This window comes from Meleagris gallopavo, chromosome 16, assembly GCF_905368555.1.
Source record: "Meleagris gallopavo chromosome 16, MGAL_WU_HG_1.1, whole genome shotgun sequence".
NCBI classification, from domain to species: Eukaryota; Metazoa; Chordata; class Aves; order Galliformes; family Phasianidae; genus Meleagris; species Meleagris gallopavo.
In genome coordinates this window covers 14,139,243-14,167,202 of record NC_139419.1, presented here as the reverse complement: position 1 = coordinate 14,167,202, position 27,960 = coordinate 14,139,243, and the positions used below count along the sequence as shown (strand labels likewise).

At 42.5% G+C, this 27,960-nt stretch overlaps 2 protein-coding genes across 4 annotated transcripts in view; one reads left to right on the top strand and one right to left on the bottom strand.

Annotated features, from left to right (window-relative positions):
- The window catches only part of IFT140 (intraflagellar transport 140), a 75,429-nt gene that overhangs the window by 30,463 nt on the left and 17,006 nt on the right, over nt 1-27,960 (top strand). The window lies entirely within an intron of this gene.
- On the bottom strand, nt 11-27,751 carry TMEM204 (transmembrane protein 204). Its single transcript, XM_003210818.5, has 3 exons — nt 26,672-27,751; nt 15,258-15,413; nt 11-2,163 (listed from the first exon to the last, which is right to left on the bottom strand). Exons 1-3 carry the CDS (start codon nt 26,949-26,951, stop codon nt 1,919-1,921), a joined length of 681 nt encoding a protein of 226 aa, XP_003210866.2. The 5' UTR covers nt 26,952-27,751; the 3' UTR covers nt 11-1,918.

The window sequence follows — 27,960 nt, the reverse complement described above, 5'->3', positions numbered from 1 at the left end:
ATCACCAGAGGAGAGTGAACATTCATAATTTTATTTATACATCTAAAATAATCACAGTCATACCAAGTATTACAAATTTACTGACCACATAGCTGATTTTTAAATTTAAATGTACATTATTATAATACGGATATTGCAATATTAGAAGAAATAATATAATGTCTTTTAAATATTCAAATAGTTTAATTTTTAAAAATCCCTGCAATTAATCATAGCATGTTGCTTCTAGGAAAGGTAGAGCTTTTCCAGGAAGTAATGCAGGCGAGTGAATACAAATTTTAGTTGGTTTTTACAAACCTACTGTTAGAAGAAACTCTTTGTCAGCATTAGGTGTTCTATCCTGATAGTCTAGAACAATACAATTGTTCTGGAGCATCAGTCTCTGCGGGGGGTTGCTGACTACAAACATGATGCAGAGTTGCAGTTGGGGTTGAGTTTCTTATTGCATCAGAACTGAGTTTGAGAACAGAATTCAAGAGCCAGCTTGATGATCACGTTCTAAGTGTGGCAAAGATGGTGAAAATAATGGTGAAGAGGAGCAGTGTATCGGCTGGGAGCAACACAACAGTGCTATGCAGACTGTGACGTTCACAGCTCATATTCACAGCTCAGTCCTTCAGATCTGTCAGTTAGTGCTCAGAGTAGCCTCTGTTGACAACTCCTAAACATCTGTCACTGCGGCTATCCCTGTGTCTGAATATTTTGGCAGGACAGTTTTTGACCTGTTGTTTTTTCTTCCTGAAGGCTGCATGCACATGCCTTGTGAGTCCTCGTGATGCTGACAGGCATCGTGCCTAGTTCTGAAGGTGCTGATTTTCCTTTCATTACCACGTGAAGTTAACGGACAGATGCTTTATCTCATGGCAAAGTCTGTTTGTCCTATTCTCCAGCTTATGTGCTGGAGTAGCAGGTACTGTCTCCAGTATTCTATTGGGTGCATCTGAGCACTGCTGGGCAGAGCTGTATGTCCTAACATAGCACTCTAATCTGGAAGTTGCCTGGCAAATGTTAAAGCAAGCCAGAAAGAAACTTATGTGGGCTGAAATATCGATTATTACTAATAATTTCCTGTGAAGCAAATCAGTAGTATCTATGATTATGAGAGAATCCAGGTAATCACCTTCTGTAGATCTGCCCACAGTGTAACACTGAAGGAGATTTTCAGCACCATGTAAGGCCTGTTCTAGTGGCATGCCCTTCTCATTTTTAATGGCATCTATTTACATATAGGATAAACCTGAAGCTCTCTCTTAGGGTGAAAAAAGTAGTATCTGGAGAAAATGCAGCTGAATTCTTCTGCATTCCCTTACCAGTTAGAACTATTAGAGTTGTAGCTCTTGCTTTATGATGTGGCTTGAAAAGAGTAGGTGTTGCAGTTAATGAGAAGTTCCTTGAAATGGATGAATGGATGGGGATGGAAGACTAAAAAGCCATGAAATCTTAACAGCTGTTAAAAATCATCACTTACTCTACAGTGAGTTTTCTGCTTTCTCAGACTGCCTGTTAACTACAAAGGGCAGCTGGTCATCATTGGTCTCCCAAAGCTTTCGATGTTAGTAAGGGAGCAAGACAACTTTATCCAGGCAGTAAATGTTAGGTTGTCTCTCTTCTGTAGTCTCATCGGATCTATCTGCTCCAGCTGCACCTGCTGACACGCAGCTGTGATGCTGTCAGGATTCTGACAGCCCAATATTCTGCGCTGTACAGTAGAGGAAAGGGCAATATAATATATATAAAATTATATGTTTTATACATATGTATATAGATGGAGCCCATCCAAATAATAATTGAGGGCCTCTGCCCACAAGAGTGAGCTTTGTGATGTCCTTCAACCCTTAGTTTTAAATTATAGCATATATTTATATAAAACACCAACGCAGATCTCCTTGGAGATCTTTCCCCTTTCAAGTCCATGCTTTCAGCACGGTGACTCCACGTAGTCATTTTCCAGGCCCCGGCGAAACCGAGCGGTCAGGGTACGGCTGATGACAATGACCCGCGGCGCCATGCAGTCCTCACGCCTATGGAGGATGTTCCATATGAGGATGGCAGCTGCCAGTGTGGCCAAAAGACAGGCTCCAATGTTCAGGTAACAGGACCATGAGAGGTTGGTGTATGGTCCGATGCGGTAGAAAGTCACCAATCCAATGACCAGAACAAAACCTGCAAAGAGTGTGAGAATTGTTCTGTTACTCATGAATTTCTTTAGTGGCCAGATGCTGCAAGCCTGATATTCCTCAATCTGTAAAGCCTTTCCCTTGCTGTTACACTGTGCTGAATGTTCCTTTAACTCGCACTTAAACATGATGGAATATGCAAAACGAGGTGCCTGCAAAGCAGTCTTAACATTCAGCCTAAATCTGTTGACTCCGGTCTAAATTTCTTACTCCTACTTTGTTGTATTTCATGTTTTATCCTTCCGTGTTGGAGAAATGGTAAAATATGTATTCTGTGTGTGTATGCATGAAAGCAAACAAAAGAAAAAGAAAGAGGTTGAAATCACTGGGTACAGTCCTACTTTTTTAATGTGCCTGCAAAAGCTGCCAGAAGCTTCTGTTCCTTTTCCAACAGTAAGCACAGTATTAAATTCCTTAAAAGGCAGTTAATGCAGGAATAACAACAGTGCACTTATCTAGTATTTCCATCCACAGATGTCACAACGTCACTTGCAAAAACATGGGAGAAAGAAAAAGATTTTCCTCTTTTTTTTTTTTTTTTTTTTTTTTGTGAGCACCACTGATAAATAGTTGTCATTTTGCAGATAAGGTGAGGTGACTTTTCTAGTCGTGCAGGATATGCATGTTAGAACAGGTTGAATCCACGTTCCTCGACTCCCACTTTTTAGTGTTAATAAGAATGCCCTTTCCTTGGAGAATGCAGCAGTAAGCACAGTTAGTTTTCTGCTCCCTGTTCATTGTATTTGTTTTTCTACCCCTACTCCCAAATAAAACTGCTTTTCAGCTTTCTGAGACAACTTAGATTGAAACAGAGGCAAAAATGTTTCTAACACAAAAAGAGGCTTTCTCTTAGATCTCTTAGATACCTTAACCACCACCGTGCCACAAGAAACTGCATTGACAGAGGGAGCCCTTCACAAAGGAAGATGAGAATAAACAAAGGCCCATAAACAGCCAGAAGGGTTTGTAGACACCGTCTCCTGAAGTGCATGGGCAAGGGCAAGTGAAGAGGAAGCCTTTCTTTAGGAAGCACCAGAGTCTGCGTGCTCTGTTTTCTCAATCAGCTGCACTTGGAAGCTGTTCCCACAGATACACCACAGTGCTCTGAAATGGTCCGAGGCATCTGGCTCTGCACCTTGGTTTTTCTGTGGAAGAGCACAGCCTGAGTGTGCATTCTATCAGGTGTTTCTTCTTTTAGAAAAATGCTAGCAATGAGTGAAGAGGAAAGATGCAAATTGTACACGAGAAAGAAGAAAAAAATAGGGACATTAAATACAAATAGGAGGGGAAGAAAGCCACTCAAGTAAGGATGGCATTTATTATCCTGAGAATCAATGCAAAGACTTAGTCCTCCTTACAAATGCGTATGGAATGAGTAAGAACTCAGGAAATATCTGACTGCTTTGGTGTTCTCATGCCTGCCTAGAAGCTGGTTTCTAACTCAATTGCATGCTGCACCTTCTCCTAAAGTAGCTTTGTCCCACAGATGGCACGTACCAGAGGTGGCTGGCAGAGAGGCATTTCTCCCTAAGGATATACAAGGAAGAAGTAGGTTCCTACAGTAGGAATTGGTCTTTGCTGCCATTTTTCCAATTTGCAGAAGCATTTGCTGCAGAGGAAGTCTTACATACTCTGGATGAGTTCTAAAATGTCGAGTCAGTGTAAGGACAATGATGAAACTCCTCCTTGATTTTGTCAGTGAGGCTCTCTGGGGCATCGTGAAGTCTAGTAGCTATGTGATTGTTCAGTCTAATTAGAAATGAACAAATTTCATCTGGGAAATGTGGCCACGTGGAACACAGTTACAGAAATCAGTGAGGTGTGCAGTGACTGCTCATCAGCACTCCAACGTGAGTCTGCAGGCTTTTGGATTCCTTGTTAAAATATGCATCAATTGGAAAAGAGGGCAATTTTAACCATAGCTGAGTTGGAGAGGGGATATTAACACACAGCTCATCCAGCATGATTTGCTATGTGTGCCAGTTTGAAAGTTGCTTCTTGATTCCAGTTTGATGAAATACTGAGTGATGGCTGAGGTAGAAAACTGGTGAAACTCAACTGTCAAGCATAAATTGACAAGCTTAAATCTTTTTTTGATCATAAGTGTTGGAGGACATACTGTATAGCAGATTATGCATTCTTTTTAAAAATCCTGGTTGTTTTGAAGCCAGACTTGTCATCTACAGCCTTGAATATGGGGCAGAATGTTGAAGGTGTGTCGTTTGTCTTTGAAGGAGTTCACTTTGCTTTATATTCATGTGCTTTGCTCATCTGAAAGGGGAAAGGTTCTTTCCTTGGGCAGTCAAAACCCACTCTGAATTTTATGTTGTTTGGGCCTTCCAGAATGCCACTTTTGTCCCCAGAACTCCAGTTAATTGTGCTCTTCCTTTGCTGTGAAGTTTCCTTGATTGCTTTTGGATTCTAATTATGCTGTTTTCTGGGTCCTGCATGATTTTTGCCTTTATGGTTAGCAGTAATAGCACATAAGATTCTGGTGTAGCTGGGAAATAAAACAGTTTTGTCTCATTTCCAGAGCAACACATTTACTGCACTCTTCTTCTTGAGTTCAGTGTCTTGGTTCTGTAATGCCATGGTTTTGAGAGCAGAGTGCACCAGCTGTAATGTGCTTATAGAGAATTTGTCTCTTCTCTATTTGAGGTCTTTAGGTATTTATACAACTGTTTTGCTCTTTACAGGTTGCCATCCACTCTTCAATGGCTGATAGATACCACTTTTCTGATATAAAGACAGGAAGCTGAGTTGTAATTCCTATCCTGTTTCTTTTCCTTCTGGTTTAAAATTCTCAGAGGAAGGAGGGCCCTGAGGTGCAAAGCAAGGGACCCATCTTACTGATGAGTCTGCCTGGAGCATCACAAAATTTTGTTACCACTTTTCTTTTTCTTTTTTCTGAGGGTCAGTTTTTATTGCTAATAGTCCACTTCACACTGCCTTGCAGTATGCTCTCTCGGAAGAGGAAGCTAGGTGAGGATCACCAGCTGCACAGAGTAACCCTGGTGGCAGGCAGTGCCTTGCAGCATAGTGCTCAGCTGCTGAATTGTGACTTGATGCCTTCCTGACAGCAGGTCTATGAGTTTTTACTGTTATCTCTAACATGCAGAAGTAATGGATCACTTGTGCTTCCCATTTCCTTACTGAAAGTCAGATCTGCTTGTGCTGGGAAAAGTCCTTAGGATTGTGTATGAGCTGTATCCCCTGGGCACAGCTTTGCCCCATCGTTTGCCTTGTTTAGCTGAGGCAGCAGTAGTCAGTTCCTTTATGGCACTATACAATAAATACTGTAGGAATACTTTCAAGATTTAATTTTTTTCCCAAACAAACAGCTTTTAATTATATTGGTTATCTTTTTATTTCCTGCTTATTTATCACTTATGGCCAATTGCTGTCCTGAGTGGCTGCACATCAGTGTGCTAGATGGGCTGACTTCATGAGCATCCTTCTATCTGATGGAGAAATTATCTGCCAGGAAAAAGAACTAAGGCTTCCTCACAGGACCCAAAATAAAACTATTTATGTTAGCAAGACTGTTTCCCTTCACAGGCCCTTTGCCTGAACCCTAGATCAGATGAGCAGCCAATCATGCAACAGGCTTTCTCTTCTTTTGCAGTTCTGTGCCAGTGTCTGAATGGGAGGGAACTGGGAGATGATCAGTTTCAGAGCTCCCTGACTTGGCAGATAGCAGGAGTGAGTCACTGGAGCTCTTCAGTGAAAAACATAGCATCTGTTTAGAATTCTTTGCAATGGGCTAGACAGGAACTGACATTTAAGAGAGAAAAAAGCATGACAGAAGTGGGAGAGTTGACAGCACATTACTCTACTGTTTCCACAATTAATCAGGGAAAGCAGATACATATGTGTGTGTATATAATTTTGGTAAGTCTCTTTTACATGGCTATATCCAAGTTGTCTGTTCTGTCAGGCTAACGGGTAAAACCTTGAAAGTTATCCAACCATGTCGTTGCAAATCCTAGAGTGCTGATGCAGTAGTAACTAATTTCTGTAATGAAAGAGAGTGAAACTGGAATTTGACTAATATTTTACTAACATAGCTAAAGCAGAGTATTTTCATGGAGTTATCATCTCCTGCTTTTTTACAGCCTTCACTGTGGTCGTTACTAGCAGTAGGAATTTAAATCAATATTTTAATGTGGTGTCTTGAATATTCCTGAAAATTCATGCAGTGTACTGGAACAGGCTGCCCAGGGGGGTTGTGGAGTCTCCTTCTCTGGAGATGTTCAAGACTCACCTGGACACCTACTTGTGTGACCTGGTGTAGGGAACCTGCTTTGGCAGGGGGTTGGACTCGATGAGCTCTGGAGGTCCCTTCCAACCCCTACAATTCTGTGATTCTGTATCACTTGTGAAAATCTGCTGTAGGAAAAATGGTGCTGGAATTCAACTCCTGCTGGTAGTTATATAAAATGGGTTTAAATCAGTTGTTAATGTAAATATAGCAATATCTGGTTGAACTTCATCCCATTGTCCTCAGCCTGTCCAGGTTGTTCTCTAGAGCCTTCCTGCCCAGGCAGATCACCACTTCCCCCAGCTTGGTGTCATCTTACTTACTTACTGAGGATGCACTCAGTGCTCTCAATGCCCTCATCAATAAAGATATCAAACAGGACAGGCCCCAGTACTGACTCCATGACAGATGGATGTAACTCCATTCACCACCACTCTCTGGACCTGGCCTTCCTGCCAGTTCTTTACCCAGCACAGTGTACTTGTCCAGGCCACAGACAGGTACAGCTTCTGCACGGAATATTGTGCAAGACCATGTCAAAGGCCTTGCTGAAGTCTAGGCAGGTTACATCAGCAGCCTTCCCTTCATCTGCCAGGCGGGTCACTAGATCATAGGAGATCATGTTGGTCAAGCAGGACCCACCTTTCATGAACCCATGCTGCCTGGGCCTGACCCCAGTTGTCCCACATACACTGCATGGTCTCACTCAAGATGATTTCTTTGATAAGCTTCCCTGGCACCGAGGGCAGGCTGACAGACCTGCAGTAGCCTGGGTCCTTCTTGTAGATGGGAGTCACTTGGCAGGTCTCCAGTCCTCTGGGACCTCTTTGGTTGACGAGGAATGCTGACAGGTGATGGAAAGTGGCTTGGCTATCACCTCTGCCAGCACCCTCAGCACACTTGAGTGGATCCCATCCAGCCCCGTGGACTTGTGACAGTCCAGGTGGAGTAGTAGGTCTCTAACTGTTTCCATCTGAATGGAGGTTCTGGGGGGTTTCTTCTCTCCATCCAAGACTTCCAGGTCAGGAGGTAGAGTACCCTAAGGATAATTGATCTGATTTTTAAAGACAGATGTAAAGAAGGCATTGAGAACTTCAGCCTTTTCCTTATCTTCAGTGCTCACGCTCCCTGCTGCATCCAGTAAAGGATCAAGATTCTCCTTAGCCCTCCTCTTACTGTTAATATATTTGTAAAAATGTTTTTTCTTCTCTTTTACTACAGTAGCAAGGTTGAGTTCAAGCTCAGTTTGTGCCTTTCTAATTTTCTCCCTGCATATCCTAACAAGTTTTCTGTACTCTCCCGGAGTTGCCCATCCCTTCTTCCAGAGGAGATAAACTCTTTTTCTCCTGGAGTCTCTAAGTTCCCTGTTCATCCACACTGGTCTTCTTCCCCAGCCTGCTCTTGCACCTCCAAGAGTTCCTTCTTGAGGAGCAACCAGCCTTCTCAGACCCCTTTACCCTTCAGGACTGACTCCCAAGGGATCCTCCCTACCGATGTCCCAACCAGTTCAAAGTCTACCCTCCAAGGAGGCAGTTTTGCTGAGCCCCCTCCTGACTTCACCAGGTGTGGAGAACTGTACCATTTTGTGGTCACTGCCCACAGTGCCCACAGTGCCCACAAGACAGCTCCTGACCTCCACGTCTCCCATCTGTCCTTCTCTGTTTGTGAGTACTAAGCCTAGTGGTAGGCACTTTTACCAGCTGCATCAGGAAGTTATTTCCATACATTTCCATACTCTGAGTTTAGTTATGAAAATACTAAATATTTCGGACTAGATTAATTTCATTTCTGTTGGATAGCCATGACAGGGCTTTTAGATGCATAGCTGAATTTCTCTGGAATAATTTTACTGGGAAGAAATGTATTTCAATCAATTTCAGGTCACTTATTGTGTATTGTCTGAAAGTCTGCACAGAGGCCAGATCTTTACTAAAAATCCTGATGAGATTACTTAAAGTACTTTATTTTCCCATAGAGCTGCTGTTTATCTCTAGTTGTTTCCCATCTGTAGCAAAACAAGCCTGAATGGGGGGGGGCTTTTCCGCTAGGGAAGGAAACAGATAACAAATTCACTAGGAAGACTTTTGGTTGGGACAGTATTTGACTGTTGGTGGGGGTGGTTTGGGAGAATGCTACTTTTTGAACTTGTATTTTAGATCTGTGTGCTGAACTTCCTGTTTGACCGTGGCTGGCCATAAGCCAGCTGCAGACTTCTAGCATTTTAAAAGAACTTTCATAGTCACTTTGTACTTATGTGATTATTTTTTTTTCCCCAGACACATGCTGAATTGTAGAAACCTCAGTACACTGATGCTGCCTTCTTAGGTTCACAGAATCATCGAGGTTGGAAAAGACCTCTGAGACCATCCAGTCCACCTGCCTGCCTACCACCAGCACTCCCCACTAAACCACGTCCCCGAGTGCCACGACTCTGTGGTCCTTGAGCACCTCCTGGGATGGTGACTCCACCATCTTGCTGGGCAGCCTGTGCAACTGCTTAGAAATCCTAAAAACTTAGAATCTTAGAAATCTTTTTTTATTATTATTTTTTAATTTTTTATTTTTTCTTGGTCTCTCAGGAACAGGGTTCATGTGCTTCAGGAAGCAGTCTTATCCCCTAGCTCCCTGCTATCTAGAGAGCACACAGCAGGCTAATTTCTCTAGACAAAGAAACCAGCTTAGTAGGTCACTGCTGCAAGAGTTTCTAATCCTCTTCTTTAAAGCTTGTCCTGCAGGGTGACTTTTGCTGCCAGAAAGAGGAAGACAAAGGAAAATAGAGCAGCCAGCCTGTTCAGAATTCACAAACCACCCTTATGCTGTATAATAGCAAATGGATGTGAGGAGAATGCTTCACTCCCTTCTCTACGTACTCAGTAAACATTATAAGGAATGATTTTACTGCTCTGAGTTGCAAGCTTAGATCATCTACTTGTAGAAGTGCGTTTTTATCAAAATGATGTAGATTCCCAGAGTGTGAATGATGTAGGAATTAATGTAAATGATTAATCAATTAACATATTTTCCTGTAATAATATCCTGTTATAGCAGAGCAAGATTTGTGCAGAGCTTCTGTAATAGCTCTGTGCTCTTTGTAGTATGAGAGCTGTAGGAGTATGATTGTTGTGGCTGATGATGCCCCAAAGACTTGAGCTGCCTTTGAGTTTTCAGCTGGATATTATGAGTACTATAAAAACTCCCAAGCATTTGGGTTAAAACATAACATCTCTAAGAATTAAACAAGATGTGAGAAGCAAAGCTTCTCAGGGACAACTGTGGTGTTCTTTGGATGTGCCAATCCATCTCTGTAACCTCGTAAGATTGGGAGACTTGGTGTAAGGCACTGATTTCTACTATGCTGGTGGAAATCTTTTAAGGGAGGTGCTGAGCACTGTTTAACAAGTGTAGGTCTTCTGGCAATAAACTTTCTTTTCTTAGTTACCTTTTGGAATTTTCCATAGAAATAATGCAAGTTCTTGAATGACAGTTAAAAATAATTCCCTATGAATTAGACACAATTTCTGTTGGCTATTTGCTTAAATAAAAATAAACGTGCAGGCTTGAAGACTGAACTTCAGCTGCAAATATTGCTTGGCACCTCTGAATCACAGGCAGCCAGAGCTGATGAAAGCTCTGCCTTTGACCAAAGCAGATCATGAGTCAGACAGGTAAGAGCTCTTGTCAGCCTGAGCAAAAAGCTGCAGAGAAGAATACTGCAGAGAAAAGCAGTCATTGACAGATGATACTTGTAGAAATGTTAGTGGTGGTCATTTGTCTTTAAGGGTTTTCAAGAACTGTCCTCCATCCTCTGATGCATCAAAGGACAAACAGCAGCTTAACGCTGGATTTAGCTAAATGGCTCAGGCTGAAACTTCAGAAGGCATCTCCAGCTCAAATATTTTTTGCTTATAAACTGATCTTTAAATGTTGGTGTTTTTTTTTCTTTTCTCCTGCATTACTGTATTATTTCTAGTGCAGCCATAAAACCTGTTCCTTACACTTGTATATTTATCTGGTAATAATACCATCTTTATAATCAGAATGTGCCATTGATGTTGAGATGTTTTAACTAATTGCCTGCTACTCAAATCTGTATTTAGACATGAAAAATAGAGGCAGACTGTCTTCTGTCCGCAGTTTTACCAGCTGAAGAGTTCGGCACCCTTCTGAGCTTCTGCCCTTCCCATTTGCTGGTTCAGGTGAAGCACGTCAGTCAAAATAAGCAGGATAGCCTTCCATATTTTAAGATCTTTCTGGTTAATTTTGCCGAGATTGAAAGCCAGATCACTGAGGTTTGCAGTCCACATAAAGAACGTGCAAGTTTCGGTGCTGCAGTAAAATAAGTGAGAAATAATAAAAACATTTAGCACCAGTCAAGCAGCCGAGTTCTTCCTTTTTCTTACAATTTTTAGACTTAGAGTCATTAATTTGTTTTTTTGTTTTTTTTTTTTCAGGAAGTATTAGGCTAGAGCTCCATAGAATCTCCTTTTAAAGCAGACCTTGCTTGTGGGTGCTGTGAAGGCAAAAGGTGGAAGGAAGTTATACAGAAATCAGGATCACGTTGCTATCATTATTATAGTCAGCTATATTCTCCAGTGGCTGCTTTGCTGTTCTGTTCTGCATTAAGATTTTTCTGGATATCTGCAGATCTAAAGTTATAATACTGAGAAGGAAGAGAGGGTAAATGGTTCAATGCTCTTTTGTTTTGTTTTTTAAGGCTTAATAGCACAGACATGAATATGTATGAACTCAGATTTCCTCAGCTGTGTTGGCATCTGGAATGAAATATGCTGAAAAACGTTGGAAAAGTTGGTATGCAAGGCTTGAAATTCAGAAGAGGTAAAATTGTAATGATTTGGCTGTAAGTGACAAGCTCAGTGGGGGCACAAAATGTTTTAATCTTCAGGATGGTCAGTATTAAAGTAATTTAATTCTGATAAGTAATTTGAGTGAATATTAATCATTATTATTCAAGTTTATTCCAGTGTTGGACTTTCAGAAACCAGGATGAGATCTAAAGTAAAAGATATTTTATTCTAGCTTTCCTCCACTGTTTCTAACATTTCACTCTACTGCCTAATATTCATCATTGTACAAAATAGGAATCTTGGCTGGAATACATTAGTTGGGATCTAGTCTGGCAGGTTCCTGCTTGCAGTAGATTAATATTTTCTGAAGTGCTCTTTATTTCCTATCCTTTAGTATGGATTTTCCTTTACAACTGCTTGGGTGACTCTGTTACCCATCTTATGCTCAGCACGTTGAGTTTCTAACAGTTCCTTGGGAAAAAAACAGCAAAGAAAAGCCCTCTGGAGAAAAATTTCTGAGCAGTGACACAAAATTCCACATACAACACTGGTTCCATTTTCACCACATTCCTTTTCCAAAGCAAACAGTTTGCTTTCCTGTTCACTGGGAGGTGTGAGGTTGCAGGGCTCTGGAGCTGTGTGAATCCCATTGCTGGCCCAGGAGCAACACTGTTTGCTCTCTTCTTTCCTTCCTCGTTGCTTCCTGGGGCTTTATTTTCTGTCAGAGGTCCATCCTTTCTGAATGGCAGTCAAACACTTGTGCAGGTGGCAGAATGAAGCCTGGAGTCTCTCATGGGACCAGAGATGGTTGGTTTGAACTTGCGATAGGGTTTGGAAGATGATATTTAGTATGCTTAATTTTTTAAAGCAAAAGTGACTTCTTTCAGAGTTCAGGAGACTGTACACACAGTGCTTTAGCAATGTGCTGTGACTGAAAATAAGTAAATGGCAGGTTCACGTTGATTCTGAGCTGCATACTTAAATCTTCTTCCATAATGTTGGATTTCGGCTACTAGTTTTGTTTTTATCTGCTATTGACACAGAAGTTAGAGATTGGACATACACTGGAGTTAGAGGGAACATGATCCAAGATGTGTTTTCTCTGAGAAACAAGTCTGAAAACAAGTCTCCCCTGAGCATTTGGTTTTTGGAAAAGAAAACATGAGCTGGGTGCTTACATTTTCAGTATGTAGCAGTTGACATTTGAAAGTGTAATAAATTGCCCAGACAATACTCAGGAAATCTTTAATAAGATCCAAGTATGTACATTCTAGAATGTTTGTTCTTCTCACACGGATGATCTGTCTGGACTAAAATATATCGGTTTAACCATCAAAATACCCTCTCTTATCCCCATTACTCAATGTGTATGGAAAACAGACTTTGTAACAGGACCGGAATTCAGTGACTTGACCTTGGGTGAAAGCAGAGGGTCTTTCACAACTTAATCTGTAGCTGCTTTACTGTTAAAAGAGAGGTGGCTTATTTGAGAAGCCTTTGTCATCTTTTGACCTTGAACCGACCAGCCTGAGTACTGGATGTGATTACCTAGGATGTGTGTTCCTGGGAAGTGGTGACAAAAGACTGTACTGTAATACAAATGGAGTAGAGTAGGTCCTCGTAGCGATTCAGCTTGGGCAGCTGCATGGACAAAGTACTTTTGGATAATCCACTGCTCTTTTCTGATGCTTTACTGCACTTGAAAACAGGTGAAATGTTGTTCCTCCTTGGGGTGGAGGCTCAAAGGCAAAGCGTTGCCTGTGGTTTGCAGGGCAAGAGGCAGCCCCTGTCCTCCCCTTTATTAAAGAAATTGTGGTGTCCTAAGATGTAGCAGCAATCGTACACCAGAACAACAGAAATGGTGGGCACGCTCACAATTTGCACGTGTGTTTTGTCTGATATCCATCAGAAATAACATTAGCCATTATGCATAAAATGCTGTCATCTGGGCTCGGTCCAGGGCATTTGGTTGGTGTGGCTGATTTCTGTGGCCTGTCTGGGTGGCCCAACATTGCAAAGCATTTCTTTCTAAAAGAGGAAACAGGCTCTTCTGTCAGTGCAGGCTGTTACTTTGAACTGCCTGTCCTGAGAGGACAGACCACTGCTTTACCGAGGCAATCAGCACTCACATACCACCGTTCTGGCAGACTAGGGAGGTTTCCAAGAAGGCAGTTCTATATTGAGATCGTGGCAGATTTTAGGATTTTTTCTTTTAAATACACATTCCCAAAGCTGGTGGTTTTGGATATCTGAAAGGAGTTTCTTTAATGTAAAATTTGCATTATGCAAATGAGGTGTAAAGTGGTACTGACTGCAAGACAGACAACCATCTGTCAGCAAAGGGGAGCACGGTGTAATTGTAAAGGAGGATGACTTGGGGGGGAATAGCCACCAAAGTCACTGCATCATTTGTGCAGATGGGAGAGCTTGGATTCATGTAGCATGACGTCTTTCTTTGTAGCTGTCACGAGCTGCCAGATCCATCTCCTCACACCTTTTGAACACAGACAAGCAGATGAACTCCTTGATTCAGCAGCTTCTTCAGCCATTCTCATTAGTGTTTTGTTAATCACTCTGACTCTGGCTTTCTTCCCTTCTCCCCTCCCAGCACTGGGGATTTCAAGGTTCAGCTTGCATAACAGGTAATAGCAGGCATTTCCTCCTCCTGTGTCGGGATATCCTGGCGCCCTTCAGTCTCTCTCTGACTGTGTTTAAAACGGACTCCAGCACAGGAAAAAAAAAGTCTAAAATTAGCAGCCTTGATAGAATAAAGGCACAGGGCTGTCCACTGCGCTGTTTGTCAATGAAACAACAAATCTAAACAGGGCCAGAATGCATTTCCTCTGTGAAAAACAGACATGAGAGTTTTGGGGAGGAGGAGGAGGAGTGAGAGTAAAGCCAGCATTGCACCTGAAGGTCGGGGAGAGTTATGCAGAAGGTATCCAGGGTTGCAAAAGACCATGGTGTGCATAAGACTGGAGGGAGGCTGCTCTGCAGAGAGGCTGTGTGTCTGGCTTTTCATTGCATTGAGCCAATGCACCTGGAAACTGGAGGGGATGCTTTGAGAGATAAAGGAGCTGTTACTGCAGTCTCCTCTTGTTTGAAGTTCAGGTTCATCCTTAGTGTGGGTGGTTATTGCTGTGGGAACCATGTTTAAATAACCTGGGCTAGATGCTGTTCCTGTGGCAGTGTGGGCTGGAGATCTCACACTTACAGCATTCTAGCTATTCAGTGTTGTAAGAATCAGAATTGAATTTAAAAAAAAAACCAAACAACAGTGATTATAACCTATTGGGTACATTAATAATAATGATATGTTTCTAACATGGACTTGTAGGCAATCTGAATGTAATACTCCATTAACGATGTTTCATACATGGATTTTTATGGGATTAGTATAATAAATACCAAGTGACTTTATGTAAAGAAGAAAGGTAGTACTGCAAAACTCTCAATATGATCCTGTGATTTCCTCCTTCCCTCACTCATTTCTGTATACAATTTTCGTCTCTGAGAATTGCTGTGGGAATTTTAGTTACAACTGTCCCTGTTAAAATTTGCAAGATCAAAAAACAAGTTTGTCTACCAAAGTCCAGCTGATCTTCACAGTGCAAAATTCAGTTAGCTGAAAGCAAAACAATCATGTTTCAGCAAGACTTCAGAAATTCACCCTGTCACTCTGCATTCAAACAGCTGCTGAGGTATATTCTGTCCTGCTAAACGGTGGAAATACATTGCACTGATTTTATTTCTTTCAGGTTTCATAGGAAATAGGAATGGCTTAGTCTTCTGCCAACTTAGAAAAAGCATTCTGATATTTTCAGCATGAAAGCTTCTAGTCATATACTGCAGAATCTTGAGGAGAGAGCTTTTGAGAGACAGTGTGTGTTTATATTGAGATTTGGGCCTTTTCACTGTGCTTTGTCACTTGAAAGTCGCTCCAAGTAACCATCTTTTCCACCTGGATTTAGTAGGGATGGACAAATTTTTCCTTAAAAAAAGAAGTGTACTTACTGGCAAGCTGGAACACAGCAGCAATGGCCTCCTCCCACCACTGGGTATCCTGAGAAATGATGGGTATCTCCACCAGGCCCAGGACGAAGATGAGCTGGCCAGCAGTCAGAGCAACAGTAGCGATGAGGTTACAGGCACGCATCATGTCAAACTGCACTAGGGAAACATGAGAAGGAAGCCTACAGTTAAAATGAGATTAAAAAAGAGGGTGTTGAGGGTGAAAAGAAAAGAAAAAATCCTGGCTAAGCAGGTGTGTAAAATTCTCAGTCCATAGAAAATGATTCTTACATATCTTTCTGACTCCTGACAAGCCCTTAGTCTTAACCCTCTTAACTGCATTTTCTGTGGTCTGATTAGGAACAGATTTTCTTTAGGAAATCTTTCCTTTAGTTACTGAAAATCCTGTCACTTCTGCTTCAGTGCCAAACAATCTGGGCTGAAGCAAGTAACCCATTTTCAAGGACAGCCCACCAACAGCTCTTGGCTTCTGCCCTGCAAAGATTCTGTGTGTAATTAGCAGTCAGAGTTGTGTGTTGCAGGAACTGTCCTTTTGTTCTGCTTTTGTATGGCACTGATTGAAATGGAACCTTGGTTCATGGCTTGGGTTTTCAAGGCCCCAAAACAATCATCTCACGGCAAAAGAAATCTGTAGCTCTCTTGTCCTTAAGCATTCTGTGGGCAAATGCTAATATATTATTGGTTTAAGAGATGTTGATAACAGAAAATTAAATAGAGAATTCTTAAATCTTCCTTCTTTTAACATTTATTAATCTTTTGGACCCTCTGAGAAGACCCTTGTATTTCTTGCTGTGTAATGAAGTCAGTGTTTGACAGTTCTGAATTAGGTGTTCTGCCATCATTTGCATGAAAAGATGATGCATGACCTTATGTATTTGTACACATTAAAGATAAAGAACAAATGCAGAAATAATTACAGATATAAATATCTCGAGTCTTGGATTGGACCCCGATTCAGCTGGCTGCTGGATAGAATATATTCACTGCATAGTTCAGTCCTTTCAGTCAGGCTTCTTTCCTACTTTTCCTGTTAACCTGGTGGATGTCCTGTTTTCATCCTTTTCCTTCCTCTCGAGCAAAAAGGTGGGTTTTGTAAATATCATTGTGCCAGTCCGACATCTCTTGCCAATATGTCACTGCTATTCTGAAATAAAAGCAGCTCAGTGTGCGGAGCATTAGAAACAGAAAGACTCCAGACATTAATTTTCATCAGACTTTCAGAGGTGACTTAGCTGTTATGACTGAATTTGGATGCACTGATTTTATTTTCCGGGAAACTGTTAACAAAGGATTAGTTGTCAGCTGGAATGCTGTGCCTAAGGCTTGTTCCTATTTGGCAGCAGGTTTCTGGATTTCAGTGTCTCCAGACCTCACAATGCATTTTTCCTTTCTGTAGAATATTTTGGAAAGGTCACTGTTCCCATTGCACGTTACTGGGCAGTAAGGCTTTGTGTGATTTGTTGTACTAACTTCTTGTTAGAAAGATAGGCTTTTTCCACCTTCGTTTCCATGACAGTCCATGAATGACTGAAGAGCTGATACCTAAGAAAGCAGACAGCACAGAGAACAGAGAGAGTTTGGAGTGTAAGCTGAAATTCTGATCTCTTCTGTTGTTCAAGTAGTACTTGAGTCATGCTTGCCAAGTGCTTGGATCTTGCCATTCTTTGCCACCTTAACCCTTTAGCTGAGCCTGAAATTCCTGATCCTCTCAGAGGACTGCCAGGAGTGCAAAAAACCCCACAACTCCTTGACAGAAACAAACAAGAGTGAACTTCACAGTAGTAACCATCCGGTCCAGTCTATTGGTGTGAGCCATCAAAACGAATTTACTTTTATGTTCTTCACAGCTCATCTTTAGCTCCCAGTGTTGTGAGAAACAGCTCATGATTTAATTAAACTTCATTAAAATATGTTATTTCGTTTTAAGGATCTGAGGCCACTCAACTTTTTCACATTAAGTAAAATGTTAAGCAGGAGGCAGTTGGTGTGATCTTGTGAAACATGAAAGCAGTTACTTTTGTGGATAAGGCAGGACTATAACTGAGGGCCCTTCCACACCTCCTGCTGGGATATAGCAGCTCTTTCATTCTATAACTTTTAATGTATCGTCTGTCATCTCTTCATTTTGTTCCAGAGTTGTAACGACTGCTCTTTGAGAGGGAAGGGGATCAAAATTAATAGTGTTTTAACTCCATTCTTTTCTCAGTGGAACTTAATAATTTTACTCAGTTTGGAAATGCCACTCTGCCGCTTATTCTGGTTTCTTCTTGAGCCACTGTAACTTTACACGTTGTCAGCTCAGCAGCACTTCTGTTTTGTACGTGTGCAACCCCAAGCTGAGCTTCTTCAACCTGAAACACCCCCACACCACCCCCTTCCAAAAGGTGGGAGATGTGGAAAGCACCGGTGGCCCCAGGGAAGTGGTGCTGTTTCCATCCCTGGAGGAAAAGAGACGTGGATGTGGCACTAGAGGACGTGGTGTAGTGACAGGTCTTGGTAATTCAGGTTGATGGTTGGACTTGATGATCTTGAAGGTCTTTGCCAACCCGGGTGAATCTGTGATTCTATTGTACAAGTATCTGTGGTTGAGGATAACCCAAAAAATGTGCAGTTGAGAAGCATTTTTTCAGAGCCTGCACCCAAAGTCTTCAAAGCTGTAAATTATGATGAGGAAGGGCTCAAGGCTGTTCTCATGTTTGTGTCAGTGGTCAATCCAGGCACAAGCAATCTTTCATGAAATAATAATATAAATAATAGCATTTTTGTATGAGCCCTGAAATTTGACGTTTACCTTTGCTCTTTCAGTCTGCCTGTTCATATTTAAATTTTATATATGCAGAAACTGTTAGCAAGCTGCAGTCCATTCCAGTGGGCTTTCCATATTTGTTAAAATTGGTATGAATGTAGAGCTGTTCAACCGTATTGATTTCACTACAGCCTTTGTGTCTTTTAAAAGCTTCATTTTTGCAAAATGATTTATATAAGTCACAGAATGTGAAAGTAAGAGGTTCATAACAGTTGTGTACACAATTATAGGCATTTCAATTAACCATTAGCTTCTAGAATCTCTTGTGTAAGGCTGTCCTGACTACACAGGTATTTTGGACATCCCACTTTTTTGTTTTGAATTCACTGTTAATGGCACGTATCTCCTGAAGCTTCACCATCAAAGGCATTTCCTATAGCTAGATCGGGTTGCTTCTAGCAGAACAGAACTGGACACAACAGAAGGTGTTCATAATTACTTTGTGTCTCACTTACGTGAAGAGTCGAGGTCAATCCAGTACTCCCCTGCTTTTGTCACACTTTTCCTTCACCTCTCTTAATGCAATTTAGCTGTTGAGAACAGGGATAGGGATAAGTACTGAACGACTTCAGTACTCTGCTCTAGGTGGCTGTTGTTAAATACTACAAAGTACTAAGCTCTGGCTCTTTCTTTTTGGAAGCTCATCTGGATCCCAGTATACTCTGAGAAGTACTTAATTCACAGGCAGGGAACCTAGCTGGGTTTACTGTACAGCTGGGCAGTTTGGGGGCTGGCCATTGAGTTCTTCTTTGACAGTGACCAGTCAAGGGTCAAGACCCAAACCCCAGGGATGAGACCAGTTCAAATTCCCCATTGCATTGCTCATTTCCTGGACCAGAAGTATCCATCTGGATTAGCAATGTTGATTTGATTTGCTTATTTGCAAGCAGCAATTTATGTTACATGATAGCCCAGGGTTATTTGTGCTTTGCAAAAGCAGATTAGTCATGCTAGAGGGTAATTCACAGTGTTTCAGAATTATTGGGAAGGATGATCTCATTGAAAAATCAGATGGTGCTGATCGCTGAAAGTCTCAGGTTTTCTTTCCCTATTTTGTTTGCATTTAGGGAAAAAACAGTGATAGGTGGGAATTCAAGCTGCTGACAGATTACATCACGGTGTATGTATTCATACTAAGCAGCCCAAGATGCCCTAATACTTATCCACAACTTCCCCTGAGGAACAGCACTTCCAAAATTGTTAGTATAAACTTCGGGCCAGCTTCTGTACTTCAGTTACCAGGCATGGGAAGAGGTGAGTGAGCACAGCTTCCCTCACTATGTAGGAGCAGTACAGAACCTGCACATCTCACCATGGTTTCACAGCTTACTGCTTGTCATCTAAACTGGAGAAACGTCTGTGAGCACACTGCTAACCTCTGTCTGCTCTGGGACAGTGTGTTTAAATCTGAAAAATCAACTTAAATTTCAGTCAGCTCTTAGGAATTCATTGCACGGAAGGATAGTACCACCTTAAGCTGCTGCTCATTGAATTCCATCTGTGAGTGTGTCCGTACTTCAGGATATTCTTCTCTTAAGGAAACTTGCTTGTTCCTACTGATTGTGTTAGTGTTAAAATGGTTAGGTTACGTTTAATTTCAGTTCTCTTAATCTCCAAAGTTACACTATTTAGTATCTATTTGCAACCTGTGTCTGCAGGCTGAGATCATCTGCTGCTTCTGATACAATTTAGTCTGAATTGGTGAAGTAATTAGATTTTCTCTGACGTGATGAAGACATTCTGAGTACATGGTTTTCATCTGGAACTTGACACTTTGCTAAGGCCTTAGCCCAGGAAGGATGCATCTCTTGTTGCTCCTAACAAATCTACTTCAGTAAATAGTCTGAGAAGTCTTTGTACGCATTTCCTTAACAGAACCACAGCTGATAAGTCTTCTGAAAGCCTCGAATGAGAGCCATATTCCTCACAGCATCTCTCTGAGCCCGCAGCTGTGTTACAGAGCAGTGGTTGTGTCCCCAAACTGACCGCAGCCTTCATGTGTTCACCCCTGGCTTCTGGGAAGGCACTGCATTATCTGTCTACCTCAGAGAGCAGAGAGCCAGCAGCTTGGTTTTGTTTTGTGCTTCCAAGCTCTGAGCCCTTCCTCCGGGAGTCTGACGAATACAATTTCTTACTCCTGCCGCAGTTAAGGCAGTCAGAAAGGAACAGTTGGTTATGCCCAGGCTTTTTGAAGCCTGCCCATGGTTCAGGTTGGGGGTAGCGTGTGGTCCTTTGTAGTGGAGTTGTACTTTTTCAACCTTTCCAAATCGCTTTTACAATCCACATCATATTTCAGGAATGCAAAACCAAACATCCAAATGTCAGGAAAAGCCAGAACAGCACGTTTTTGTGTAAGTGTGCTTATACTGGTTTTTCATGGGAGTGCTGATTGGATCAGTGCATAAGGCACACTGGAAAGGAAAAATGTTGAAGGGATGCTTGCAGACTTAGATAGCTGTGTGCTCCCAGAGCCCACACAGCCCCATAGGCCCTACAGCCACACCATAGGGGCTCTCTCTGTCCCCACAGAGCTGGTGCAGGCGCTGAGCAATGCTATCGAGTGGGGCTGGTGCTGTATTGGGGCACCACAGCGTGGGGACCTGGGCCATATGGGGGCATGGGGATGGGACAGGTGGGGATGTGGGATGCCTTGGGGTGCACATAGCTGTGTGCTGTGTAAGTCTCTCTACTTGATTTATCTTGCTGTTACTTGTGGTCTTGTTCCTAAAGAACTTCAATTCCATCCCAGAGAAGTGAATTATGTATTTTTTGGAAGAAACCCTTATTTATCATTCGAAAAAAATCCACATTAGCCAAACTTCTGACAATTAATTGTGTGTTACTCTGATTTGGATGTCAGCATTGTCACCACAGGTCAGATGTGCAGAAAGTCCCCTCTGCTGACATGGAGAACAGCTGCAGCTGGGCCTTGAGTGTCAAGAGAAAATACAAAGTGCTGAGAAGTTTTTCTTGGTGTGATTATGAATTCACAATACAAAATTAATGAGCAGTTCTGTCGTTTTTACCCTCCTAGTTATCACAGTTTGAATGTCCACTAATCTCTCCGTTCTTAGGTCATTGAGGAAATGAGACAGGTTTTGTGGGAAGATAATATGTGATCAAGGAGTTATTCTTCATTTTACAACAGAAGCACAAGAGTAAGGATTTCATTTTAAAACAGTGAAGATGAAGGTAATAAACAGAATCACTGTCCCTGGTTATCGACAATCAGCATCATTTTATGCCTTTGTGCTATCAAGTCTTTGGACTTTTCATTTCTCATGTTGAGTTAGGTTTTGTGTTATTTATGTTAGTCTTTGGGATTTTGAGGGAGGGGAAGAATGAATTAGGAAGTACTGAAGCTCTTTAAAGGTATCTGTTAAGCAAACAAGAGTGCTGGGAATATCCAAGTGCACCTTTTATCGTGTAACTCAGATCATGGGAAGATTGAATTAAAACACTGCCTCTTCAGTAGTTCTATTTCAAGGGTCTGAATTTAATTGACAGCAAAAAGATCAGAGTGGAATTTCTCTTCAACAAATGTCCCATAGTATATGGAACTATGGAACCCTTTCTACACAAATATTTTTTTGCCTGTCTTATTGTAAGAGCAGGGCTTTCCTTAAAAGTAATGTCTTCCTTAGGGAATCCCCATCAGCAGCTGTATGGCTTTCAGACTTTCAGATCTTGGGAGTCCTCAATGCACTCTGATGCTGGATGGATACATTACAGATTAGAGAAATAAAAGGGGGAAGGAATCAAACAGTTCTGGCCCAATGAAACGATTCTGGCTATTGCAGCCAGACATGATGATCCTTGTAGGTCTCTTCCAACTGAACAACGACAGCTCGGTAAACTCTTAAGTGGTTTGGAACTTCAGGACTGAGTCCATAGCAAAGTAAAATCTATGTTAAAATGAGCACTGACTCCAATTTGAACAGCGGATCTCTTAAATTTTACCTCCAGAAAGACTGCATATTCACCTCTGCTCCTGCAATTAGTCATTTCACTAACTGAGATGCTGATCACATTGCAGGTGCTAGGAAGGAAAATCAGAAGCTCAGAGCTGCCAGCAGGGCAAACTGACTGTGTCTGTGCAACAGCCTCAGCAGGTTCTATCTTGGGCAGGCACCCATGGACACAGTAAGTGTCTGGCTGTATTTAATCTCTTGGTAGCTGTCTTTTCCAAGTGCAGTGACCCTCCGTTCTTGATCTGTCTATGTAGAAAAACTAATATGATGCTCACTGCTTGACATGGCATGGCTTCGGTCCAGCCAAACATCAGCAGCCAGTGTCACTCTGAATTGTTACCTCTGCAAACAAAAGCCAGCACTGTTCCCACGCAGAGCAGCAGCCTGGCTTAGCACTGCTCTTCATAGTGCAAGTGTCTGCATAAATCATGCTCTGAGGCTGGCAGGTGTTTATATTTAGTCCTTCTGGAGTCACGTAGTCACTCGTGATGCCGTGCCTCTCCCTGTCACTGGTAAGAACTACGGATATCTTGCTCTCGGCATCTGTAGTAGAAACAAGCATCCCACTGCTGGGATTTGCATTCAGTCCTTCTGGCACCCTGAAGAACCAGGTGAATTTTTAAAAAAACATCTATTCCTGCAGTTCCAAATTGTTTGTAGAGTTCTTCAGACAAAAAGGAACAGAGTGTGACCTTTGCTAACAAATAAATGAGCTCCATCTGTCCACAGAGCCGGTAGTGCTGTGGGGCTTAGGGGCACAGCTCACTGCACAGCGTGGTCAGAAATACCAGTGCTGATTCCAGGTACCCCAGTGTGCTCATATGGTGCAGGGCTGGGAGAAGGGAGAGATGACCGAGCTGAACTCCTTGCCCTCACTCGTGTACAGGAGTGGCAGGCTGCCTGAGCAGGCAGGATTCCCTGAAGTGCTTGGAAGAGAGAACATGCTGTGTGAGTGCTCAGTGGCTTTCAGTATCATCTATTGGCTTGCCCTCGTTGGAAAAACTTTGCCTATATCCTCCTAACTAGGCTGGGATTCTCAGCATAAGGAAAGATTTCTGCCTCCGAAAGGGAGCCCTCTGCCACCATCACACCTCCATCACTCAGCTTGTGCTTCAACAAGTTTCACATCACGTTTCAACAAGGAGTGACTCCTGATACCACTGCTTAATCCATCAGAACATAACCAAGCAAAAGGAAAAAAAAACAAACAAACCTGAAGGATTCCACTTGAAACCTGGGTATTTCCTTGTTCTTAGTCATTTCAGCTGGCTCACAGAAGCTTTTTAGTATCACAGGTGGCTGAAGGAAGGGTGCAGGAATGTGTGGCCAAAAGGGAGGGAAGGGAAGATGTGGTTAAAGCCAGAAGGGACTGATCCCCCCCTTCCAGGGGCACTGAGGTGTTGGTTAGAACAGAGTTGAGGTTTTCCCCTCAGAGCCCAAGTCACTTGCATTTCTTTCATGTTGTACCTTGCAGCAATGGTTCACATTGAGATATTTAATTACTATCTAGTTTTCCTTCAGCATCACTGACTCCTCTTGCTGGACTTTTTCCCCCTATTTCTAAACTCGGTTTCTTCATGGTGACTCTCTGCAGCATCTATAATGTTGCATATATGTATATCTTGATATTTATTCTATCTATTCTTTATTGACTTTAATACCCTTGATGCAGTCTTCATATCATATGGATTACATGCAAAGCACCTTAATTTTCCTCTTGCTTCAGTGATTTGTTTGTTACAATGCAATGATTTACGCAGATGTCCCATGAGTGGGGAACTGGATCAGAAAGGTTTTGGTTTGGAATTTGACTTTCCATCTCCAGAGGGGGTTTTGGCAGAAGTGCTGTATCACACTGACTATTTCTGTCCACTTCCTGTGTGATATCTTGACGGAGCAATTTTGTCATTTTTACCAAACGTGCAAGACTTAATTTGTTATTTCTTTCAATGTGTTGTAGTGTATTTTCAGTTGAAGCACATGCAGATTCTGACATAGTGAGCTACCTCCCTCGTTCTTATGGAAATCATTTTGTTTGGGCTTTTTTTTTGTATCCAAGGGTGGAGAAGAACCTGGCTTTGTGTCCTGTGAAAGGAGGTTTGCCAATGATTTAAATGGAAGAAAGAACAGGCCCTTAAATTATATTCAGTGAAAAACAGTTTTTAAGAATATCCATTTCTGCCAGTGAGTGAGCCTACTTACAGCACTGCGTTTAGTTGGCTGTTACTTACATGCTACCTGAAATTCCCACAGGTTTAAGTTTTTCCTGATGAACTGAGATAAACTTGCCTCACAAACACGTCCATGTGAATGTGTAAAGAAATGCTATGGCCAACACTGCATCTTTTCTTGCATTCTATTGGAAGAACCTGCTTTTCCACTCATTGCTCTAAGTGGCATCCAGAATACTGCTACACTTTAACTCTGAGGAAGGAATTTTTCATTCAAAAAGCTGTGTATATATATATATACATAGAGAGAGAGTAGAATCATAGAATGGTTTGGGTTGGAAGGGACCCTTAAGACCCTCTCCTATAGGCAGGGACACCTCCCTTTAGACCAGGATGCTCAAGGCTCCATCCAGCCTGGCCTTGAGTGCTTTCAGGGAGGGGGCACCCATCCGTACATATCTATGTACACAGACACAGGTGTCATTATAACTGACAGATGAGGATTGCCTTTTATACATCATTAATGTGATTCATCGTTAGAGAACATCTTTAAAGTTATGAAATTATGAATGCAGGATCAGGCCCATATTGACAAGGTGTACAACCCATGGAAACACATCTTAATGTGCAACAGATGAGTTTCTTCATTAGTTTGTCATGGTAGAGCTGCAGAAGTGAGATTTTCTTTTCTCCAGAGACTGAAAATTTGACTTCTGCTTACTGCTGGCTCCCACATTAGTGCATGGATGCTGGACAAAATGAGTCACTGGGTCTCAAAATCCTTCTTGAAACCAGCATTTTAAGAGCTTTTAAGTGTTAGAGAACTATGGGGAAGAGAGGAAGGGGTATGACTATGCTATAGTTATAATGTTTCTAAAAGTTCTATCATGTTTTGCTTCTGTTTCATGTAAGAAATTGTTGCCACACTGTTTTGCTATGAAACTAGTTCTTCTATGCCTATCTTTAGAGCACCACCCATCTTCCGAACTGTGCACAGCAGGAACTACAAGTCGGTGGGCTTAAAAAGCTGCAGAAGCCCAATTCAGTACACAGGAACTTATTCTATCTGTTCCATAGAGACCAGGTACTTTTAAAGTTCGTGAATGGTAAGCAAGCTTTTTAAGTCAGAACCTGACCAATAACAATCAGGGCAGTTATTCGAATGACGAAGTTACAGGTTGGCATCAAAGAAGTTTTTCAACAGTCTAATTCTGTTATTATTTGTCATAACAAAAATTCTGGTGGGTAAAACCAAAAATCATATTCAGGGATTCATAGTGGTTGACAAATTCTCTACAGGTGACTTTTGGGGATTTAATGTTAGCACGTGCACAGAAGGCAACCGCTGCTTTCTGGAAAACATGATGTTGTGTGGGCCCACACTAAAACATATTTTGAAAAGAAATTCCTATTTTCACTTGGTCTCAAGAGGGGTATAAGAGATTTTAGGGCAGAACAGCATTTTTCCTTTTCTCCATATTTCAAACCATGAAAAAAAAACATGGAACCTTTTTTCTTACCAATGTTACTGTTATGAGTCTTCAGAGGTACCAGCACAGTTTAAAAGCAGTATTAAAATCTCTAAAAAAAATCCTAACGTCTGCCAAGGCATGAACTTTATAGACATTTAATCCTTTAAATTCATTTCCTTGAAGGATCCACTCAGTGTTGGTTGAGTTTGCCTGATGGAACAAACCCTGAGGCAGTGCTGCTCAGAGCCCTCATCTGCTGTCTGCTTGCTGGGAGGCCCCTGAGAGCTGCTGGAAGCAGAGGCTCTCAATGAGTGCCTTTGGACCCATCAGCTGTGATTTAGCAAAGGTGTCTGAATTTGCATGTGAGAACTATGCCATGCTTAATGTTTTTCTTATTCCACAAGTAGAATACTTAGCTTTTTTCACCAAAAGTGTATTTCTATATGTTAATACCTAGCTCAGCTTAATAATTTTTGCCAAAGACTTAGCTGTCCTCCAGGTGAAAAAAAAAAAGGAACTAACACAGAATCTAAAAAATTTGGTTCCTTTTGTACTTTTTCAGTATTCAGAGCAGCCATGATTATGATTTAATGTACTGAGAGGAGATACGCTCATAGCAGGAATCCAAGAAGAGGGAAAGGCAAGCAGGAGGCGTCTGAGAGCTTTAGATTTAAGTTTTCTGGACGGATTTTTTTCAAAGTGCATGCTTCCATATGCTATAAAACAGGACAGTGCAATGCAGATTACTTCTTTTGGGAAGGGAGGAAGAATCATAGTTCATAGCCAGGGGGTGGACATAATTATTCTCATTTTCGTGATTTTATTTTACTATTAACCTTGAGAAATTTTTAGAATCAAATGGTCAACACTGATGTCAGAGAGCTATGTGGACGTTCTGCCGGGCTATACATTCCTCAGGACCAGGCACACTGTATCTATGACAATCCAGCATAAGCAAAGAAGAGATGGAACTTACATTTGACAGTGCTGCGAGACTCCTGGAACCCGGCTGACTCCGAGCCCCAGCCCAGGGCTTCGCACTCGCGCTCCTCCCCTTGCCCGTGCCTGCTGCTCGTGCTCGCTCCTGCCTTGCTCCTCTCTGCCAGCCAGCACATCTTCCAGAGCCCCACGCTGCGCTTACGCCCATCTTCCAAGGTCTGGTACACCCAGTTAGGAGTAAAGGCAGCCGCGTTGTTAAGAATAAGTGAGACCAAGGCTACCAACACAGCTGTGGCTACCAGTTTCTGGACAGTCATATCTGACTGTCAGCTCGCTGCCAGTCTCTATTAGCAGAAGACGCAAGGTCTCAGTCAGCTGCAGCACATTGAAATGGGGCTTGAAATGGAGGCAGCTTGGATAGGATGTTATGAGTGGCTAGAGGACATCACCGTTCATTCTCAAAGTCAACTCCAGAGGTGTTTCTGATGAAGCAAATGAGAATTCTGTGAGGTAGGTAGGATAATTCCATAAAATAAGAACACCAAGAAGCTTACTTAAGTTTCTGTCCTTCCCAGCTTTGGCTTATCCACCTTCTTGCACCTTGATGAGCAGTGCCAGGCCGGTGATGAACTGGAAGACGGGGAGGTCCATTCCCTGTGAGCCGAGGCAGGCGCTGTGGGGATCCAGGCTGCGGGCAGAGCGCGGGCGCCGGGTGCCGGCCAGCAGCGTGCCCAGCGCACCCAGGGGCGCGGGATCCTCGCGGTCTCTTTCAGATGAGCGCTTCAGAATATCCCGCGGATGCTGACAAATGGCATTCTTAAAGCCCAGCTGAACTCCAGACGAATGTTTTCATCCCCAAAGAGCTAGGAAAGCTTGGAGTATCCCGAGGAATTTGCTCCGCTGCGTCTCTCCGAGCACCAGAGCTGCGAGTGGTGGGGGCTGGAGCGCTGACTGCCGTGAGGAAAAGGTCTGCCCCCCACCCCCCCACCTCTCCACTCAGAGGAAATGGCTGTTTTTGTGGCTGTTTTTGGTGAGCCTCAGGGCGTAGTCGACTGCAACAAACAGAGCCGCTGCCACGGCAGTCAAACATGAACAGGATGTGTTTCCTGAAAGGAAAAGACATATGGAGACTTCTAAAGTTGTCCCTCCTCCCCTTGGAGCGTCCCCTTCCCGCCTCACTCCTCCCCTCAGTGCGAGCCGGGGGGGCTGCGGGACATCGGGGTCCCCTGTGCTCCCACACAGACCCCTGGGTATCGGGCTGCAGTGTTTGGAGCAGGCTGCCATCCCTCCTTGCAACCCTAGGTTGGAACCTGGCAGCCAAACAGA